General features: G+C 30.1%; 1 protein-coding gene across 2 annotated transcripts in view; it reads left to right on the top strand.

Moving 5' to 3' along the window:
• The window catches only part of LOC106679255 (protein yellow), a 93,051-nt gene that overhangs the window by 55,275 nt on the left and 17,706 nt on the right, over positions 1–20,070 (top strand). The window contains exon 2 of one of the 2 annotated variants that reach the window (XM_014418297.2): positions 44–88. The exons of the other annotated variant lie outside the window; for it this stretch is intronic. Within the exon in view, the coding sequence (XP_014273783.1) occupies positions 44–88 (45 nt within the window). The remainder of the gene's footprint in view (positions 1–43; positions 89–20,070) is intronic. 2 annotated transcript variants of the gene reach the window in all.

The raw sequence follows: 20,070 nt of genomic DNA, 5'->3' as shown, positions 1-20,070 counted from the left end.
TATCATATTCCTTTGTAATTGACTGTTGTATTCATTGTTGCAGAGGAAGTGCTAACGGGCCCTACATTGCCGCAGGCTGTGCCAACAGGTATCTAATAATTATTTTACATATAGATAGATATATAGTGATGCATTTAGATTTTGCTATCTATATTTATTACATACTTCTTCAAATATACTAACATATATCATATCACAAGAGTATATTACAAAGATAAAGCTAAGGAAATTCTGATCGTATAATTTAAGAGAATATAACAATTAAATAAAATATCTATCTTTAATAATTACGATAGATTTTCCTGATTAGTTATTATATCTGATGAAGCATCTTATTCTATAAAACAAATTTTGAAAAAAAAAAATTATATATATAATTCAATTATTTCAAAGGTGAACGAACCGTAAAACCCATAAAGAGTATCGATTTTGATATCACCCCTTGATGATCAGAAGTGTAAATAGTCGCCAGGGGGTTCCTGTCCTCGTCTTCTATGAATAATTCAGACTAGCTTCGTTCAGGGCTTTACTTCCTTAACTTAGGGTCAAGAAACTTCAAGAGGTAAAAGAGCAAGCTCGATATACTTGTTAAGGTGTTTCAGAATATAATTACACATTTCATGCTTAATACCCTTGTGTGATCATATTGCAGAAACAATTAACAATTAATTGAAAGTAACTTATGGATGGAATAAGAAATAATATTCAAATCCCCAAGATATTGATTCATTCGAACCTTGATAATAAACCAATGATAGCCAATGATAGTAAACCAATGATAGCCAAGATAGATTGATAATAAACCAATGATAGCCAACCTTCCAGTGAGTGTCTACTAGCCTGCAATGAAAGAAGTTTGTAATACTGCACAGACCGGTGATCACATTTACACTTGACAATAGCTGACAGTACAAATTGCTTTGGGTTTTCTTCACTATATCTATGGTGAGCCAATCGACTGTTTGCTGTTGATTTCCTTTTTTCAATTTGTTATAATTTTTCTCCGAAATTTTTGTAGACATTGTCTTCTATTTGTATTTTTTCTCATTCCAATATCATTTTTATGAAAAAATGTATTAATTGGATAGTTTGAAAAGTTCATTAAAATTGTTAGAATCATTATAACTATAATTTAAGAACCTAATTCAGATATACATATTTTTTAATAAATCGTCCTAGTGATACATGAAGTTTTTGACTTGATGGAATGTATAGTAACGGGAAGTGTTGCGATCATGAAACATTTCACATCGATATTTGCGATATAGAAACAACGAAATAACCAAGTCTCGCAATGTGGTCAGAGTGTAGGAACAGGCTAGTTTATAAATGTAAAGTGGTACGGAACAAAATAACTTATTTAGGGCTATAACAGTGCCACCCTTTGTTTCACGGATGAAACAAACAATTTCGATGTTTTCCTTAGAATCGCTCAACGGGAAGTGCCATTTTATATCACGATCGATTTTATATCGTAATCGATTTTACACTTTTTTAGTTTTTCTCAAAAACGGATCTGACTCTCTAAATCAATGTACGTTTGCGCGTCCATTAATATCAGATAATATTATACTCGCTGAAATTGTCTGACAGGGCTTAAAGGTCGAATTTTTAAAAATATCATCTTTTATTATATTATGTAAATATATGTAATTTATATATGTCCGATCGCGGATTGATTAGTATGCTGTTTAGCAACCCGATGTATTTCGGCAGCATGGATAAAAATAATTCTCTCTCTTGAATTAATTACCCATCTCACAATTCTAATTGTAATATAATTAGTAAATTTAAACTATTATATATAAAGGGTTAAATAATTAATTTAAGGAGGAAATAAGAATTGTAATACGGTAAGAAATCCAAGGATTTTAGAAAAAATAATATTTAACATATAAACTCGTATAAGGTAGCAGATAATAATGAATAGAACTACCATTAGTTTAACTTCTAAACTGGCGGGGATATTCGTAGTGCGTTTCTCTGTTTCGCCACTTAGTTATGTTTTTTTTGTCACTATAGTTATTAAATAGTCTTTTTTTTAAATTAATTTAGTTTATATATATACCTTTCAGCTGGCAGGACCACTGATTCGATAAAATTATTTTTAGTGTTTGCGATATTACTTTATAAAAATGTAGCTTTGAATAAATAGTTTATTAATTTTTTTTTTTTTTAATAATTTATTTATTGATATTTACAACTGTATACACATATATACAACAAGTAAATTTGCTGTAGGTGACATAGTAACATGATAAAAACATGTGGAGAATCTACCCACTGATAGAACTCCAATAACATTTCTAGAGAAGAAGATCTCGAGGCCATCTTCTTTTCAGACGCCTGGGAGGATTATAAGGTAATGAAGGAGAAGCCAGGTTAGAAACAAGTGGAGTTGGGTGGTTGAGAAGTTTATTATGGAAGGAACGGTATCTGGTTTTGGCCAAGTCGGCAACATATGGAATATTGAGGTCCTGATGGATGACTTGATTTGTGACAAAGTAAGGAGCATTAAGGATTTTACGAAGGATTTTGGACTGTAAGGATTGGATTCTGGAGGAATTTGAGTTTATTAATTTAATGTACTTATTGTAAATTTTATTAAACCGTTATTTTTTATTTTTCCGTCATACTTTTTCCAAAGAATAATGTAAAAATTTTGCAATGAGTATTAATATTCAAAGTATTCTTTTTTTTTTAACTGTTGAAATTGGAGTAAGTCAATATTTGGAAAATCAGTACGGGAAAGTATTTCTACAGTGAATAATTAAGAAATATGTCTTTTGAAATCTATAAATAATAAAGGAGTAATTTCAACTCAAAGTAGGGTGGCATTTGAAAGTTGTGTGATGCGCGGACTACACTAGATTTTTTTTATAATTTACTCACAAAATCATTTAATTCCGGTTTGAAAAATTTCACGAAGTCTTTGAAAACTATGTTATAGTAACATTTCTTTTAAGATTGCGTTTCCCTTTTTCCCTTTGTAATTGCTACTTTGTGGCGACGAGATCCTCTTTCTATTTTTGCAGAATAGCTTTGAATCCAACAGCCGGATGTCCGTGTGCAATATCGAGAGCTCAAAGGCAGAGCAGGGATAGAACTGTCAAGTGCGTTATTGCGGCATTGTGGCACTGCTTTCGTACGCTAGTAGGACTTTCTCTGCAAATAACATGGAAATGCGTTACGTATTCACGTAGTCCAATTAACTATAGTTATGTAAAATGAAAAGAGTGTGGCTATTAAGGCGTTAGTCTAGTGAGTAGTTGAAGCTTGTTAAATGGTTTGTAATTTGTAGGCCCACTCATTCGCCATAATTACCTCACAATAATAAAAGTTTCTCAGCCCGTTTCTAGCTATATTGATTATTCAATATAGACCCTTTTTTATATATATTTAAATTTATTTGTTTTTCTGTCTGATATACTGCAGTGACTATCATGTCTTTGATTTGATTTTACATTGCTATCTAACTATAAATTCATTTAATTTGTTTAACGGTTCGAACCTGGGTAGTGGATCACTGGAGAGGGTCTGGAAGAGTGAATTAGTAAAATTGAATAACCAGGGATTTTTTCGGACGGACCACATGGACCCTGCACATCACCTTAAAATGCCACAAGCCAATCTAAGGAATTACAAACTACCATATATACATATACATAACTACCTATATGTATGTATTCAATTACTCGTCTGGGGGGTACGAAAAAAAAATGATTAACCAGAGAATTTTCTAAATGTTGTTTTTAAATTTTGATTTTCTTTCACTTATACAAGATTAAGAGAGCATCCAACGCAGAAAAACATGAATCGTGTTGAAGTTTAGAATCAATATTGGTAAGGTTTCGGGGATACTATTTAGTAATGCAAGCATGTTCACTGGCGAGAAACGGCCGAGTTTCAAAAATGCCTTTCACTTCCTCTTTGAAAATAAAATCTACTATTTAACACTTAATTCAAACATTAAAGTCATTGCATATATTTCTGTCTACATTTTTTAATTTTTTCATTAATGATCATAAATCTGTATGCATTATACTACATTATACTTCATGTATTTTTTTTTATTATGTGTAATAAACGAAAGTGATCGTCGAATTTAATAACTTCACAAAGCTATAAGTATCTTTATTTTCTTTAACAATTTTTTTTATGAATTGCCTATTTTTTGTGTAATATAAGTCAGTGTTATCCAACCTTTCAATATCTTCAGCCCCCATTTTGTTTTGAACTAAATTGTTGAGTCCCCTTTTTTTAAAAACTATTGTTGTGTCCTCCCTTCCTTTTTTTATCTTTGTCATAATTTAACTTCATAAACAGTCATCTAGTATTGTAGTTTGTTTTACGAGTTACAAAATCAAAAAATATAATTATTATATTAAGTAATAATTATTTTAAATGTAAACTAATCATATAAAAATGGATACATTGGAAAAGATAACTAACACAACATAATAATATTGAAAGGTGATGTTTAAAAGTTTTTCAACATAACATTCTCAAACTGTGTTATCATCGAAGATTTTTTAACTCTAAGTTTCTTTTCACTCAAAAAACGCTATCAATGTTTGAAAAGTACATTACAGAAAAAAAAAAAATTGTAAGCTCTATTTGTTAAAGTAGTAAAATCTTGCTGCAATCTAAAGATAATATTTTCTTGTTGAAAAATCTGATATAATGCTCACAACACAATTTAACTATCATTACATGTTCTACTGTCGGAAAACCAAACTCATCATATTTTCAATTATACACGGGTTTCTTATTCATTCATGTTTCGACATTTCAGGATCTTGGCCGTAGCGTCTCACAGATTGTAAACCACAAGTAAAATGATTGTAACTAAGATGATTTAAAATTTAAATGCTCGTAAATTAACTTTACTACATGGAACGGCCTTTAAACCTCATTTTGAAATATAATTCAAACATACAGTTCAGAGAAAGATATTACGAATTAGTGTTATTAATCTGTTTAATTTCAGCGATGGATTAACATAATATTTCCCCAGTTCTAGCTTTTATGAATTTCTTAAAGTTGAAATAAATCAGATTAATATCTTAATTATTAATTAATGTAAACGTTGGCACATCTTCGCTAAAAAAATCAGATAAATATTTTTCAATAATGTGTTTGGCACTAAGTTAACAACCATTGAAAACTTACTATCATTATTTAAGGAAGAGATAATTTTATTTATGTTTTTAATAATAGTATGGAAGGCATAAGTTTGATAATATGTTGAACCTACTTGTGAATGGAAAAGACATTTTGTACATAGTCATATTTACTGTGGATACGACTAATTCACAGAAGTGAATAGTTTAAGTTTTTATGTATTTTGTAAATCATTACATTTTTTTTTGTAACACTCCGTATTGTTCCGAAATGATATTGATAAAATAAAAAGACATTGTGATGTGAAAAGATTCTCTAAAAGCCTCAATAAATCAAATCCTAAGATTAAATTCAAAGCTACTGGAATTCTGTACGTGCCCAGTAATCTTACAAAGGTCACAGACATTGTATAAAACTGAGAAAAATATTATTTAAGAAATATGCTTGAGCTCAAATGGAATTCTGCAGAGGAGTCCTAGAAATTGAAGGGAAATACCATAAAATCGCCAGGAGAAAGTAAATAATGCAAAAGGCCTAAAATATGCCAAATTAAAGTAAGTTGGCTATTACTTCAGAGCAAAAAGAAGAAATTAAAAAATGGCCAGACAAAACAACTCATAATGGAATTATGCTGATCTACTGTGGCCAGGGGAAGGAATTTTATTTAACTTTATGTACTAAATTAATTACTACATAAAACTTAATTGTATAAAAAAATATAATATAGGATAAACCTTTTTTTTCATTTTTTTTAGTTTTAGGTCATTTTCAATGTGCTATTGTAATGTATTTTGTTCTATCGTAATAGTAATTTTCATTTTATTAAAATAAACATATGCCTAATTTTAACTATCCATAAAGAGGCTTATGTTCTTTATATAACGAATAAAGCTATTATGATCATATATTAGCTATATAGATTATTATTATATATGAATCATTTAATTTTATTCTCCTAATTAATGGAAAAAAAATTATAATTGAATAAAGAAATTAAACAAACAATTCCTCCCATAAAGCAGCTAATAACAACACAACAATGATTTCTTAACCGACTTAGGCATGTTTTGGCCTACATCTGGCAAATCGATCCCGCAACGACCCCGACACAACACACGGCTTCTAAGGTTAATGTGCCTCCTGTTTGAATATTTATGTTGATGCCAACTCGCAACGGTTTCAACTTTTTTTCTCCAATTTCTAAAGGTCACTAATGGAGTACACGTCTAACTGATCGAGATTTGCCATTTAACGAGTAATAAACAAATAACTTTATCTCGGTTTTGTTTACTTTTTTTTTTTAGTTTTACTTAGTTTGCGAATATATATTAGCATACTAATTTATAAAAATAGTGGTCTTATTTAAAGCCGCAGATTTATAAAAACTGTATAAAATATTTGAATTAGCTGCAGTCGAAGACGGAGCAGCAATAAGGAGAAAGGAAGAAAAAATACTTTGAGATATATCCTCCTGACCTTTATTTTATATAACTGGTATTTCTTTTGATAAGGAAATCATTCATACTTTCAATCCCTTTGTCAGCTATAAAAATATTTATTAATGTTATTACAATACTATTATTACATTATCAATATATTTCATTACGTGAATGTTTATTTTTTCAATTTATATGATTCATTTTAATTTATTTTTCCTCGACACATCAATGCACATAACAATAGCTATTTGTATTCTCGGGTTCTATATTAGAACCTGTGGGTCATTTCAGAGCAAGTGGTCCAGTATTAGTTGATGGACTACCTTAGAAAGAATTCATACTTCATTAGTGAATTTAAAAAAAAATTACTTTTTCAAGTTGCAAAAACATATAATATTAGAGATATTATCTTTATTTTCTAAGTGTCACATGTGACGGATGCCGACACATGCCGACCAGTGTCCTAGGTCTTTGTGCTCAGCACATTCTGCCCTACAAAGCACATCTATTTATGTCTACCTGTTATGTTCATGTTAATGTATAATATGTAACCAAATTTATTAAATGTAAATAAAAAATTCGCTTTTATCAGCTTAATAAGTCATAAAGAAGAAACAATTTCTCAGCTTCATTTTTTTCTTATAAACATGTTTATAAAGAAACGGCAATATATGTTTATAGAATATCAGTGGTAAGTTACTTATGCTTAAAAATGTAAACCCTCTTTATTTTTTTTTTTCAATTTCGGAGTAGCAATATATCTTTGGAGAAAATAAAAAAGTTTTGAATAATCAACAGGTCTCAATAGGATAAAACTGTGCTATAAATCTCAGCATTGATATTCAATTCTAATTTGGTAAAAAAATTGTTAATAATTGTAAAAAATGTTAATTTTCCACCTGCGATATCTCTGTAGAAAGAAAACGCTAAAATTTGAAAATTCTACACAGAAATGGTGCCTAAGGCCTCAATATTAATTGCAGGTTTTGAAAAAGACGTATCTTCAAAATATAATGATCTAATAAATAAGAGATAGTATCAGTTATACTATAGGATATTAAATTGCCTTAGTGATGATGTAATCAAAAATGTTTTTATTGATCTTTAAACATATTGAATTTTTCCCCTTAAATACTTTGATATCTATATTTTATTTATTTATTGAAGAGAGGGGATGGAAGAGGAGTAGGCGAAAGAGATACTTGTTGTTTTCTGCCATAAAACATATTTGTTATAAATCAATGCAATAAACGGATTTTTACGAAATAATTTATGGATTACAGCTGCAAATTATTTTATTGGTATATTTGTGTTGTGTCAGTTAAAAATGTCATTACTTAAATTTTGAAGTCTAGTATGTCTGAAAACGTATTTATACTATTTAAAAAAAAATCAATGACGCATCGTTTATCTCAGAAGGATTCTTGAAGTCAGAAAGATTTTGATGTAGTTACGAGGTATTTGAAGTTGAGCGACTATATGTAAATTCGAATTGGTTGGTTTAGTATCGTTTAGTTTTATGGATCATTCCGATCTCGTGAATGCTTTACATGCTCTGATTTCAATTTATCAATAAATGAGTTTATTTATTATATAATTTCCTTTTTGAAAATGAAATTGTATCAGTGCCAAATTAAACCATGTTTTAAAACCACAGAAACCAAAACCATCCCATAACCGAATACAGGATTTTCTCATTCTGGTTGGATTAGGAGCATTGATCTTTTAAATAGCCTTATGAAAATTTATAAATATTAAGGCGAGTAAAAACCATGATTCTAGGATCGATATTCTAGCTCCAATTCACCAACAAAGGACTGTCAATTTGTATAATATATTTTTATATTTAAATATGTTTTGCAGCTAAAAACAATTTTTTTTAACCATGACTTCAGTATTACCCACCCTCTCTCCCACCCCTACTTTCCGTTCTTTCAAGCAGTCCGGGATTAGACTTTAAAATTTCCGGTGACCTTTTCATCTATTCTCATATATATCTGATGGCTTGAGAAAATTGGACGGACCTATGATAAAATGAATGTCTAAAATGTTGAAAAATAAAATTTACTCCAAAAAAAAAAAAAAGTTTCCCTTTATTTAGCTTTGAACTTACTAATGAAAACACATTCATCTATTAGGTAATTTAATCTTTTTTTTTATTCGCCATAAATGATGCTTTTCATAATGCATGTTCTAAATCATTCTTTTTTCATTGTTACTAAACTACCCTCGACCAATCTTATTTCTTCCAAACGCTCAAACAAAGCAGTCATCTTTCACAACTCGTTTTCTCGGTTTTCTCAAAATAGACATAGAGAAACGCTTTATTGAAAATGCATATTTCCTACGAAACCACTAATAGCCTCTAAGAGGACGAATTACACGCCACATTCAATAACGTCTCACCACAACAGTTTTTGGTCTTTCCCAACTGGAACGACTAGTGTAATCACGGATCATTTATTCCAACAGGCTTGAGTGTATTCTATTTTAAAACATTTTTTATATATCTTACATTTATTTAATCATATATCCTATTATTTATGATTTCTTTTTTTTAGATTAACTGAGGAGAAACGTTATTAATTTCAACTTTTTCTTTGTCAATTTATTGCTATATAACCATCAGAGATAGGTGACCGTGAATGACTTATACGATTAGAACATGGTTGGAGGTGCGGTCAAATTAAGAATTAATAGACTTACACTTGAGTAATTTTTTAAATGAGCCTATTTAGGAGGAACGTAGAGCCAAGTTTATTTTTTAAAAAAAATCTAGAACATAGACTTGTTGGTTGGGATGGTTGGGGGTGCGGGAAAATTAAAACACAAATAAGTTGAAGTAACTTATTTAATCGTGCCAACGTTTCGGCCAGAATATCTAGCCTTCATCAGGGCTGTTCGCTTGGCGGTTATTTTCCCTTGGCGATAAGATTTCAAGCTAACAGCCCTGATGAAGGCTAGATATTCTGATCGAAACGTTGGCACGATTAAATAAGTTACTTCAACTTATTTGTGTTTTAATTTGCCCGCACCCCCAACCATCCCAACCAACAAGTCTATGTTCTAGATTTTTTTTAAAAAATAAACTTGGCTCTACGTTCCTCCTAAATAGGCTCATTTAAAAAATTACTCAAGTGTAAGTCTATTAATTCTTATTTCATATCTACTAGATATTTATTAAATGTATTCTATCAAGTTTTACATGCATGGCAATAGAATTGGAGCTAAAAAAATAAATAAATTATGATGAATAATAATATAATAATAATGATAAATAATGAAACTTTATAACATTGAGTGCCAATAGATAAATAAAATTTATTTATAGTTACGTAACACAAAGAAAGTAACTTGTCATACTTCATGGTATTAGTTAATTATTTATAGTTTTAAAGCTAGAGATTGATTAATTAGGCACTACATACGATTATCGCTCAAAATTTACAAACTTAAAATATCGAGTTGCAAAAGTGGAAAAAATCCTTTCAATAAAAATAAAATTTTACTGGTTTACCGTTCATTTAATTACTAAAGTATTCAATAAGGAAAATAACTATAATGAAATATAAGGGTATTGAGAGTTGGCTGCCAAAACTTTCACATGCATTAAAAAAAAAAAAGAGAAAGCATTGTGTTCCAATTAACTTAAATTATAAAGTAAAGTTATATTAAATAAAGAAAGTAAGAAACTGTAAATCACTCTAGAAAAACGATTAATGTGAATTTAAGATTTTATACATTACCTAGTTTATTATATTTACATCTACTATCTATATATATATAGATTAGTTAGTAAGAATAGTGTATACAAAGAAAAGATATTTTTTTATGTTTCAGAGTAAAGTATGACTGGTTTATTATCCATAAATGTATTATAAGTATACAGACCAAACTAGATTGTCCAGATATATACTTGTACATACTAGTCTCGGACAAACTCGTTTGGCCTGAAATCGGGTTTGACCGATAACATTCTCCCTCCCCCCCCCCACACACACACACTCATACTGTATTGTGCTTGTTTATTTAATTATTCAAATACGTCCAACATCGATCTCCTTATCAGCCATTACAGTATAATATATAGAATAATCTAGACTGCATTCGCTAGTAATCAGTCAATTGATGAGTTCAATAATGTATACCTCTTGACGTATTACAGCTAGAATCAAAGATACTACATAATTTATCAGCTTGGACACTAAACCAGTAGTCGGTCTATATTCACGATTTTTTAATTTTCTAAATTTATATTTTTCTTCCATGTTCATAACACCAAAATGCATAGGCATAGCGTAGGTTTTATAATAACAAGCCCATTGTTACCAGAGAAGAATGACTTCTATTTGTTACAATATTTTGCTACCAAATATTATGGTCCTCAATAGCTCTACAGTACAAGATTATACGATCGGTCACAGATGTCTGTAATTTTTTTATATCAGAATAACACAAAGGAAAAATTATAGAACTAATTTTTATTTGTAATTATGTTATTTTTAATCATTAAAGTCAATATTTTTTTATGTTCGGTTTCGCTCTTGACATGCTTCTACCAGCGTACTGGAGCGTGCGGCTTTTGTTGTAAACTAAATCCGAATTGATATCCTGGCTTCAAGGTTCGTTTGTCTAGACATTAGGCAAACCGACTTTTCGGTACAAATGTTCCCTTTACAACACGAGTATCATAAGCCGTTTCATGGTCACAAATCGCAACGTAACAAATTTAAGCAAACCGTGACGGATTTTTACAAACTTATAATAGTATCTATTCACTGGAATATAAATGTATTTTTATGATGGCTTATTGTGCATATTAAATGTCAGCGTACGTAACAAAGGAATATTCGGCAACCAGAATAACATATTTATATCGATGTTTAGTCTCATTCGTACTCAGCAATTCTGTTCTTTTGTTAACCTGAAATTTAAAGAAAAAAGAATTGAATGAAATTTAATGTATCGATTTAGACGTAATTCATCATTATAACTGCTAATGAATAATATTGAAATAAAATCTAAACAGGACATTGCTAACAGGTATACATCATATTACAAATTTATGTATTTGGAATTCAATAAATTGATATTACATTGTTAAAATTATACAAGGTTTAAAATTTTTTTATTCGAATTTTATTTTCAATTAATCTACTAGATTATAAAAGCATGCAGGTACTTTCATTTCAAAGAATAAATTGCACAGGTGGTCCGAACAAGGGCTATCCGTAGCACAGGGAGTTGAGACGCAGGTCTTTGAAGTATAGAAATTTCACCGGTTTGAATCCGGCCTAGGGAATCGACTTTTTGATTCTGTGGTGGCGAAATGAAAACTTAATACCTCATCATGGTTTTAGAATAGGTTGGTAATCTGTTGATAAATCCCTCCCTCCCCCCATAATTAATTATTATGCTATTATAGTGTTATATAATTACCTATTTTCCATATTCAAGGGTTTAAAGTTTGGGGGTATAAGTATTGAAGGAAGGTATGAGTTGATTCCTGTATAAATTCTTGTCTGAAGGTTATAATTAATTCTGGATATGTATAATTCTGTACTACTAATTCTTAGGCATTTGTTGTGGAATAATTATTATTTACGTAAAATTAGTTGAACTAGTAAACTTTCATCTGGATAAGCATTAGTTGACATTGGTATTAAAAGTTCTATTTTAGAACTGATTTATGATGAATTATCTTATTTTGAGAATTCATTTTGATTTTTTATTGAAACAATGGAACATTTTATCTGTTATGTTCCGTGCATTTTGTAATTTTAGATTTATATACATAATTTTTTATTCATATTTATAGTTTATTGACAATTATATAATGAAGACATAATTGTATTAGAATTTTGAGACCATTATATTCAATTGTTTAAATTGATTTAATACTTGCAATACATTTATTGTCAAAATTATTTTAATCCTACAACTTAACAAACAATTCTATTGATCCTGTGGGAACTAGGAAGTATTTTCAAAAGATACTGTAAGATTAAAACTATTAAAAAAGACTCTTAAGACTAAAGAAGAAAAGTGGAGATACTAAAAGTTAAAACCTTTTTGCGTTTATTTCTCTGTCCTATGTATTAGTAGCGTTAGATATTAGGGGTTTGGAGTAATGAGAATTGGTAAAATTAATCTCTTCTACTGCATTAGATGCATTTACTGGGGGACTAAGGAAAGGGAACATGACTGATGTAGATGGGAAACGGTACTGTGTCTGCTGTCTGATGACGAAGTTCATAAGTTGTGATACTGTGTCCCCCACCTCAGCACAATACAATTCACTTTGGGTTCCAAAAATAGTTAATCATGAATTTTATACTAACAGATTTCGAAAATTATTTTCGAAACAAACTATTAATTGTATTCTTGAAGAAGTTTGTCGGGGGATGCGGTCAGCAAAGAACAACATAAATAAACAATACCATATTTATTTATTTTATGCCAATTGTTTTGTTAATCTACGGTCAACTATCTACACCTCAACATTAATTGTATTATGCTGAAGAAGTGGACAGTTCATCCCCGAATGGTCCAAAAATATTTCTTTTATAATAATTTTATGTATTGATAAATATTAAATATGCTACAGTGTTGTTCGGCTGTACGTGATAGTGATAAATGATCATATTCATATTAAAATAAAAGAAATGAATAAATAAAAAAAATGAATAAATAAAAAAAAATTACATAAAAATAAATAAAGTCTCTATACGTACAAAGATAAATAAAATGAAAATTATCAAACAATGTACATGAAAAAAAATTACTTAAAAATAAATAAAATAATTATTTACATTAAATTATATCTACATTATTATAAACAATGTCTACACTCTTGAACTGAGAATCACCAAGCCCACACTACTCTCCCCGTATGAGGAGTAGAGCAGGGCTCTTCAAGATCCCAGCGCATTACTGGCAATGAGCCAGTGGAGGCTGATTATGTGCGCTAAAGTTCAAAAATAGAAGAAATATATGTGTATTTTTGTTCTAAGTTTTTACCTCTAGGATATTATTAAATTTCACACAATTTAACATTTATTAAGTTATTTTGTTTCTCAGCATAAGGAAAATTCACATATACATTTAGTCATTCTATGATGGGCATTTCTACTTCAACGCCCACTTCCGAATTTGGTACAAAAACGAGTTTTATAAATTTAGATTGCTTTCTAGAAAGTCCCGATTTTTTATGTCTTCATTCTATAATGCTGTCCCGTTAACCAATTTTTTCATTTCATTTCAAATATTATATAGTCATTTTTTAAAATTCATATCTCAACCTCCATAATAATGTTTCATTTAATTTTTTTTTTTGTAATAACCATTAAAAATATTGGGGTTATACTTTTATATATCAAATAGCAACGACATGAATTGCCAATTTCTTTGATTCAATATACTCACCAGTAAGATTTAATTTGCTGTTCGTGATATACTTCTTCAGAAGGTTGATGACAGTGACTAACCTTTCAACAAACCACAAGGTAACCAGTAACGTAGTTTCGCCCTATAAGCTCGCTGAAAAAAATGAGTGATGAGATATATTTCACAAAACCTTTCCGAAATTAAGTGTGTTGCAACAGGGAAATAATTCAATTGCAATTTAATCTTGGGCTGCCTCAGTGGCATTTGCTCAACCATTATTATAAAGTCCCCAAATTGGGCGGGCAGACTGAGCTTACATCATTTTAGACAGTTGCAGACACGATCCCGTAGTATTGTCGCACTATTGCTATGGTATGGCATTGTGTAATGGCCGCTTAGCAATTTCCTAGCTGGACGCTCATTCTTTGTGGCCATATTACTGGTAACAAGTCACGAAAATTCGGAGCGGCTTACTCCCTGCAGCGTTCTTTGAGCATTCCTTTGGCAGCTGGTTGTAAAGCTCCTGTTGTCCTGAGCAGCGTTGATCCGTTGTACAATGCCGTTGCATAATCCTCAAAAATGATCAAATAGGTATTTGCTAAGTGATTTTTTTAACTATTAAAATCGTATTCTATTCCTTTATTATTAAATATTTTGTCATTAACCTAGTATTAAATATTTAAATATTAATGTTTCTACTATCAGAAATTTTAGTAACATGTATTAGTGTTTATAGAGTACGTTACACTGCGTTTGAAATTCTGTTGTAATAAAAAAAAAAAAAACTCCGGGCTTAGTTTTGCTGAACAGTCGTTTAGTTTATGACACTATGTCCTAACCAGGTACTACGTTTGAAAATCTGTGCCTCTTTTCTGCTTCAAGATGTGGTAGGCTCTTAGATTAATGTTTCCTACGCTAAATAAGAGAAAAAATAAATTTGAAAAGATGTATCAATGTTTGAATAAAAAAATATTAAATGTTAATTTTTATTTATTACGAATATAATAAAAATGCTTCCTGTACTTCAATGGTAAATAGTTATACTTAACTTTTATTTTTTTTCGACATCTATACAGCCATTCAGATCTGCTTTCCACTATTATTATTCTTAAACCATTTTCTGTAGAATACGGTGCTAAACTGTTTGTATAATAGCCTGGCAAAATTTGCAAGACATAAAAAGTGACAGAAACAATGGGGCATCCATACACAGACACATTGAACAGACCATTGGTTGTTTAATATTATTGGCATTATTCGAATAAGAAAGGCTTGTTACAAGCCTACAAAGTTTCAAGACAGGTCTCAGAACCAAAAATGCATTAATTAGTTTTCGATATATGACCCTTCGACATAAACGCACTAATACCATATTTTTTCCATTGTTTTTAGACTCCCTGAAACTCTTCACGAAAAGTTTTTAAGCAAATCCGTCGAAGCTACCTGGACAGCTGGATTCGTGTCGAATCTGTTCCTATTCATATTCTCTCTGATTTGGAGAAACGAAAAGAGGCTGTAGGGAGATAGGTTGGAGCTCTGGCAGTGTTGACCCGTTGAACATGGACAAATCTTCAATGGCTGTGTGCGACGTTTCAGAGGACGCATTGTCATGGTGTAAAACGTTTTGATCTATGCGGACTCAATCCTTCAAATGATGAAGCACTCCAACTTAAAACTTTCTGTGGATCATTCTTTTGGCATTGAACTTGGGAAAAAAGTCTCCGAAGTTTTAGCCAAGTTCAAATGGGGAATATTCCTCAGTCAACTTACAGTCTTGACCAGCTCCGAGCGACTTCGTTTTTTATTGCCAAATTAAGACTTTAAGGAGAGCGATTCGTCCCGATTTCAACAGAAGCTTAAAACCTGGATAGAACACTAGCATCAGTTAGTAAATAACCAAGGGGCATATTTTGAAAATTTTAATATAATGAACATTTCGCAGTACTAAAATATATAATACATTTTTACTTCTAAAAACAGTCTTGAAACTTTAATTGTGAGCACGCTCTTTACATCATTTTAACGATTATCTATCTCTCGAATTTAAACTTAAATTTTATATTTTTCAATAAAAAATTTTAAAAAAAGTTTGGTTTCTCGGACAAATAATGTGCTGATACATACGACCTTTAGAGAAGTATTACATATACTTACCTTTGCCTCAGCGTGTTGGAGATTATCTGGCCTATTGGAAGCACAGAAAGTCTTTTTGTAAAATTTTAAAGGCGAGATGGATCTGGAGAATATGTAAGAATTCATGCACGGGCATCAAGGGATAGTAAGGGCATTAAAAGTGGGATGTCTTCAATGAGCAGAGAACGTATTTAAGAGCCCAGATTTCAAAAAGATATCTCGGAGAAAGAGTTTACTTTGACAAAATCTCGGTTCCGGTGATTTGGTTTAATTGCTGAGGATGCTACATTTTTCAAATATATAGGATAAAGGAGAAACATTGGTACTTGAGTGACACGTTTTAGCCTGAAACTTTTTTTTTTTTTTGGATCAATTAAGTATGCAAGTGAAAGGTCTCATACAGAGCTGGTCTTTTAAAATGTTCTCATGCCTCTAACGGTTTTTTAAAGGTAATTTAATTCCGGTTCACGAACATGAGACATGGTGTTTAAATATGTATTTATTTGTAAAATAATAATAAATATACCCAATTCTACCTATTTCAATATTCATATATAAATAGTAATTAATTTTTTTTTCATTTTGCTATGTGCAAGAATAACGATAAGTAGATAAAACATTATTGGTCATTGGAATGATCTAAATCGATGCATTCGAATTTTTTTATTATTATCTGTTTTAATATTTCAACATTCAAATAAACGTTTTCATCTCAATGTTTCGAAACGAAGAAAGTTTGTAAAGTTTTCATTTTGTAATCGCTGTGTTCAATCTCTTGAAAATAGCCAGTTTGCGAAACAAGCAATCACACCCCCGAAATATTGAAGTACGATTTATAAAGTTTTCCGCCATTTTTCAATTAATGTTTCTTAAATATGTTGTAAAACCGGAGATGCTCTATTGTTAATCTTGGTTTTAATCCGATCAAAAGTAAAATAGAGTAAAGAGATATTCCCCATGTATAATCACTAAAGTCAATCACTTTTTTAAATGATACAAAATATTTAAAAAAGAATCCAATAAATTAATGAGGATTAAAAATACATAAAGTTTGCATTTTCAGATGAACTAAAGTCCTTAAAAGTTTTAATAATTTGTAAACCTGTCAAAAAAATGTTTGATTTTCGATATATTCAAAATCTTCAATAATGTTACTCTTAATTGAAATGTAATGTTAAAAAATAATTTATATTATTTTTCTAATTATTCCCTTACCATTTCATATTTTCGTATTTATATCTGACATAGAAATGTTAATAATTTCATATTCATACTTTGGATTACGCATGTGATAAGAGAGATACCTCATTCCTTAAGTTGCGCTTTACTTCCTCATGGTATGAAATTAAAAATCATACTATTTGAATGGTACCACATCGAGTTCCTGATCATCCTTTTTATACATTCCTTTCACATCATTCATAATTTTAAGTTAGATACGGTTAACCGTACGTCACATTTGTCTTTAGGCGTCGAATACGGTCGCGTGTAAATATTTCTAGAATTTATTAAAGCTATTCGAGTCTTGGCTATGAATAAATATTTTCTCACCATTGTCTATTTTGGGCGGGTTAGAGCAGAATAATTCTGTTAGCAGTGGCAAAGGACCATGAACAGGTTAATGACTCCTATTAATATTATTTGCCATATAATGTGCAACCTCTCTTTCTTCATTCTTTTACACTCAATTAGTGCTCAAAACGAGACTGGCACTATACCGATAATATAACCGATCTGTCAGTTGAGGAAACGAATGGACCGAATATGCATCGAGCTATCTAACATTTTTTAGTTATTTTTACTATACATTTTAATTCATTACTAATAAGGAATCACAAGTAATTAATATATGAATATTTTTAAATCCTTTAATAGCAAAGAATTCTATTCGTTTCATTTCCTTTTCTAGGTACATTATTTTTAATTTTTTAAAAAATAATAAAATTAATGTCTTACGAATTGATTATTCTTATTTTGAATTTTTTGTCATGAAAAATAATTTGTGAATAATGAATGATTGCAAATTTTTACAATTTATTACTATTTTTAAAACTAAAATAGCATTAGGCGCTCGACCTTCCAGGGAACAGCCCTGAAGAAGGCTAGAAACTCTAGCCGAAACGTCGGCACATTAAAATAAGTTAATCATACTTATTTGTGTTTTTCATTGACCGCACCCCCAACCATCTTCTCCTCATAAAATATCAATAATTAATAACTACTTACTTCCACGTGATAATACTATTCATGAAGAATATATCATGTAAATTATCTAATTAGTTAATACATTTTTTCATATTGTTTAAAGTGTCTTTTTGTTTTCCTAAACAGGACAGGAATCCACGACTAGAAAATAGATTGAATCAAAAGCAAAATATAACGCTTGACTTAAACGTGGTTTCCGTTTTTTTAAAGATATAGTGGTTGCATAAGCATAAGCGGATAGAATTATGTAAAAATCACTGACTTTTCTGATGACCTTTCCAAAAATATGGCACTTCCCATGTGGTATTTTGAGACGGCGACCCGGGCATTGTGGTGGGGCGTGGTCCAACTGAAAGATTGAGGCCAAGGAAGAGACTATTCGAGGAGGAGTTAAATATCAAGTTTCAAAATTGAGTCACGATCCCATTAAAATCTAGATGAGATTGTAGATGACTGGTATCATGAGAGTGAATAGCTCCTTAAAAATCAAACCAATTATGTTATTTCGTTTTTTAATACAAGAAAATCTAATATCAAATGTTCACACTTTCTCTAAGCAAAGTTTACACTTTAAAAAATATAAAACCAGTTGAGCTATGCCTCAGGGTTAAGGGTTCAGTTCATTTAAGGATGATTTATTGTACAAGGTGATTTGGGGGCTCAACCGCAAGTTTTTTTCTCTAGTTAAGGGTCCCTACTTAACAGAGGCTGAGTGTGCCCTAAGAGAACTCCAGAACCCACAAAAAAGATTTAAATTATTTGTAAATTAGAAATTATTCCGCATTTCTGATCCATATAAAATTTGGTGTGAAATTAATATCAAAGAAATCAATCTGATATTCTTGTGATCTACCGAATTTTTTGCGTGATGAAAAAAGACGTTTAAATTGCTCTAAATTGGAATTATTTCATAGCTTATTGTTTTTGACTTATATAAAATCAACATTTTAACATAAATTTATTTTACCTGATATTCTGGAGCTAGTTTAATTTTCAAATGACTCATGCTCGAATGACTAATATCACTTAAATTGAAGCAAGTTAAATGCAACACAATGTAGGTAGTTCATAATGATCTTTTTTGCCTGAGTAACAGATTCCACGAGATTATCCAAACTAAATTTAAAAATTTTAATCTCTCGTTATTGTGGAAAAAATGTTTTCGTTCAGGTACCATCAGACGTATAAATGTCTACAAGCACTAAAATTACAGCAAATTTTATGCACTTTAAAGTACAGTATAACGTTTTTCTTTGTAGGAGTAGTTTTTCCATGATATTTACCAAAATAAATTTAAAATAGTTTGATTTCTTTTTGTTAAAAAATTCATGGTTTATGATAAACTACACCTCGGAAACTACATATGTACAAATGGCTATTAGGACTTAAACTAGTATTAAATCTAGTTAAATACAATAAACGTTTCCATGATTATTGCCAAAATGAATTCACAGAATGTTGATTTTTCGTTATTCAAAAGATAATTTTGGCCATTGAACAACCGTATCTCGAGAACTTTTAAACGTATTAATTTCTGCTAGCAGTCATATTTCTGTAAATTTTATTTACTTTAAAAGATTAAATGTTTTTTTTCGTGATGTAGAGAGTTTTAAGGATATAATGCACTGAATAAAATTGCAGGAAATTTTAGGTTTTTTAATAAATTGAACTTCTGAGTGTGTGCACCTTAAGTACGTCAATATCTACTTCTTAAGGTAATTTATTCTATCTGCTGTATAATCTGGATAAAAACTATTTTATAACATACAATTACCCGCGATAT

The sequence above is a fragment of the Halyomorpha halys genome, unplaced genomic scaffold (genome assembly GCF_000696795.3).
Source record: "Halyomorpha halys isolate HHAL.00 unplaced genomic scaffold, Hhal_1.1 Scaffold187.1, whole genome shotgun sequence".
NCBI lineage: Eukaryota > Metazoa > Arthropoda > Insecta > Hemiptera > Pentatomidae > Halyomorpha > Halyomorpha halys.
The sequence above is the reverse complement of the archived record's forward strand: the minus strand, read 5'-3'. Positions and strand labels throughout refer to the sequence as shown.